The sequence below is a fragment of the Perkinsus marinus genome (genome assembly GCF_000006405.1).
Source record: "Perkinsus marinus ATCC 50983 genomic scaffold scf_1104296928266, whole genome shotgun sequence".
Classification (NCBI taxonomy): domain Eukaryota; phylum Perkinsozoa; order Perkinsida; family Perkinsidae; genus Perkinsus; species Perkinsus marinus.
The window spans coordinates 16511-19052 of record NW_003216874.1 but is presented as its reverse complement, the minus strand read 5'-3'; the positions used below and the strand labels follow the sequence as shown (position 1 = coordinate 19052).

The following is a 2542-nucleotide window of genomic DNA, read 5'->3' as shown; positions in this document are numbered from 1 at the left end:
TCTTCGCTGTCTCTTTCGAGATCGGTGATAGAAAAATCTGTCCCCGTAGCTGCTGCTGGCGCCGATGAAGAGGTGCCAGGCTGGTCATTATCGACACCAACGCCAGGAGAAGCGACGTCATCAACCGTCCCATCAGAACGTGGTCGTTTCGTGCCATGAGGTTCGCGATCCGTGGATACAGGTCAGAATTTGCTTGAGATCGGGATGGAACTTGTGGGGGGACGGAACTTGAAGAGCTTCCCAGGATGGTCAGTCTGAATGTGTCGACGAAGATTATCACCCCGCATGGCCGCTTTGCTCGGACTCCGAGCCTCGGAGGGCAATAGGCATATTTCAAGTATTCTTTCGATAGCATTTAACGAGCTGGTTTTTTGAAAGCACTTGAGAAAACCTAAGACCCAGCGCAATATCCCTGCTCACAGTCCGGTGGACACATCTGGCGTTCCTCGCCACGACATGGCGGCCTTGTGCCTGCTCGACATCGCATGTCATGTGTCACACGCGTTGTGTAGCACGTAAGCTGCGCCACCGTGGCGCAGCTTGACAACCAGACCTTCTAGCAACTCGGTCAACCGTGTAAAAATCGGACAAAAACGCAAATATACTTTGACCGAAGAGGGAGGTTTCTTCATCCATGAAAGATCAATCCCTGAAGTTCTCGACACCTCGTTCGAGCCCCTCCTCCCTGTAAGTTACAGGTGGGGGAGTTACAGGCTGTAACTCTCCTCACGTTTCTTCCTTCTCGCCTCACCTTGTTGAAAAAAATGAAGCGAAAAAAATTTCTTCGTGAATTTTTCGAATCTTCCTCTCTCTTCCAATTTTTCGTGAAATGACTGAAGCGGCACCCTATTCAAATCTGGGCTATGTAACATACGAGCTGAGCTACTAGTTGGACCAACAAAATAGCCCCAGAGAAGTGCTTCACGAGCCCCTTGTAGATTCGCTTCTGTATTGAACTCCGAGATAAGATGTTGTAGACAAGGCGCATGACAGACTCTACCGCTAAACAGTTGGAAGAGCACCCGGGACTGTTACGGGTGTACCCTACACATGAGTTGAGTCGATGCAGAACACAATGAGTACTCAATATCACTGGAACATCATTACAGACCTCAATAACATCTTACAGACCCCGCGGCCTCTTGATGCAATTTACGGCCCCATGAAAGCGGCCAATCATAAAGCTGGCCCCGACTATTACCAGATCAGATTGGTTCCGCCGTGAATCATTCACGGTGAATGTTCGTTCCCTTCCGAAGAGAATTAGGGAAAATTCCAGTCGAAGAAAAGTTGAGGGAAAAATCATTTTTAATGATCTCGAAATCGGAATTGAACATTTTCAAATAGAACTTTCTAAACTTCATATTAGAAAGTTCGTTCGACTTTGAAGTTGGCTGAATTTAAATGTCTGACGGGAGAGGGGAGGTTTAAATTGAGGTCACACTACTTTAACCGGTCACAGGATCGTGGATTCGTGTTTACGGGTTCCGTCCAGTGACCTGCGACTACTGCCCTCCCAAACTAGCATATCTGAACTTCCACTGACAACGAAAACAATGCTTCTATCGACTGAGACGATCTCAGTGAGATTCGAACTCACAATCTTCATTTCTGAAGACTAATACCATATCCATTATGCCACAAGAATAACCAAACAATGTAACTTTCCCGATTTCTCCCGAGCACGCTGCGATATTCATTTCTTCACTAGAGCTAATTCAAGGCACATAGCCTCAATGGAATCTATCATTGACCAACAGCTCCCTATACTCTCACATGTAGACCACAAACGATCGTCCCCTCCAATAACTATAACTCAACCAGAGCCAATTAATCAGGAAATATAATCATCATGAATTACCTCCAACTCCGATGCCCATCACCTAAAGGACACTTCAAACACAGAAAATAACAAACATTCAACAAAAACTGAGCGGAGCGATGCACAAGTGGTCCGACTCACTTCTCTTTCATCTCACAATGTTCGCCTGGGGAGGCGGCTGCATCTCTCCCGGCGCTCTGTCGACTTGGCCCGTCAACGGGTTGGTACCCAAGGGTCGACGGAAAAGGAGAATATGCGGCTCCGGCCTGCCACAAGGCGAGAAAAGCGCGATCAAATCGACATTACCGTAACTTGAACAATTACTGACTCATACATGAACTATAAGGAACCCCTTTCAAAGTCGTATTATGCTCCCACTCAAATCGATCAAAGATACCTCATGCAGCTCCCAATCGTTAGTGGCATTAAAACGCCCCCCTACAGTAGACCACGACCAACCTGTGATTCTCATAGTGCACCCATCCACGACTCTGCTGTACTCCCAAACCCCTCCACTCCGACTCCGACAACAACCTCGGCTCCGCTGTCGGTCTAATAAAATCAAGGAATTCTTCACAGTGCGGTATCCATTTTTCAATTCAGCTGTTGATCATTTTCAGCGTGACGCTAGGCGACTTCTACATATGTAAGTTTCTCACGAAGCCTACTACTACTTCCATCTACAACATTTCTTCGCATCAATTCACCACAGTTGGGAAA

At 47.0% G+C, this 2542-nt stretch overlaps 2 protein-coding genes and 1 non-coding gene across 3 annotated transcripts in view; 1 reads left to right on the top strand and 2 right to left on the bottom strand.

Annotated features, from left to right (window-relative positions):
- The window catches only part of Pmar_PMAR015177 (hypothetical protein), a gene marked incomplete at both ends in the record, with an annotated part of 1380 nt that extends 1312 nt beyond the window's left edge, over nucleotides 1–68 (top strand). Inside the window, one exon of the mRNA XM_002788346.1 lies at nucleotides 1–68. This exon is cut by the window's left edge and continues 4 nt beyond it. Within this exon, the coding sequence (XP_002788392.1) occupies nucleotides 1–68 (68 nt within the window).
- Nucleotides 69–1575: 1507 nt separating this feature from the next.
- Pmar_PMAR015176 lies at nucleotides 1576–1648 on the bottom strand. The gene has a single exon. It is a non-coding gene; the product is annotated as a tRNA-Sec (tRNA).
- A 322-nt stretch (nucleotides 1649–1970) lies between these two features.
- Pmar_PMAR015175 (peptidyl-prolyl cis-trans isomerase D, putative) overlaps nucleotides 1971–2542 on the bottom strand; it is a gene marked incomplete at both ends in the record, with an annotated part of 6372 nt that continues 5800 nt past the window's right edge. Inside the window, 2 exons of the mRNA XM_002788345.1 lie at nucleotides 1971–2088; nucleotides 2282–2374. Coding sequence (XP_002788391.1) covers nucleotides 1971–2088; nucleotides 2282–2374 — 211 coding nt within the window. The remainder of the gene's footprint in view (nucleotides 2089–2281; nucleotides 2375–2542) is intronic.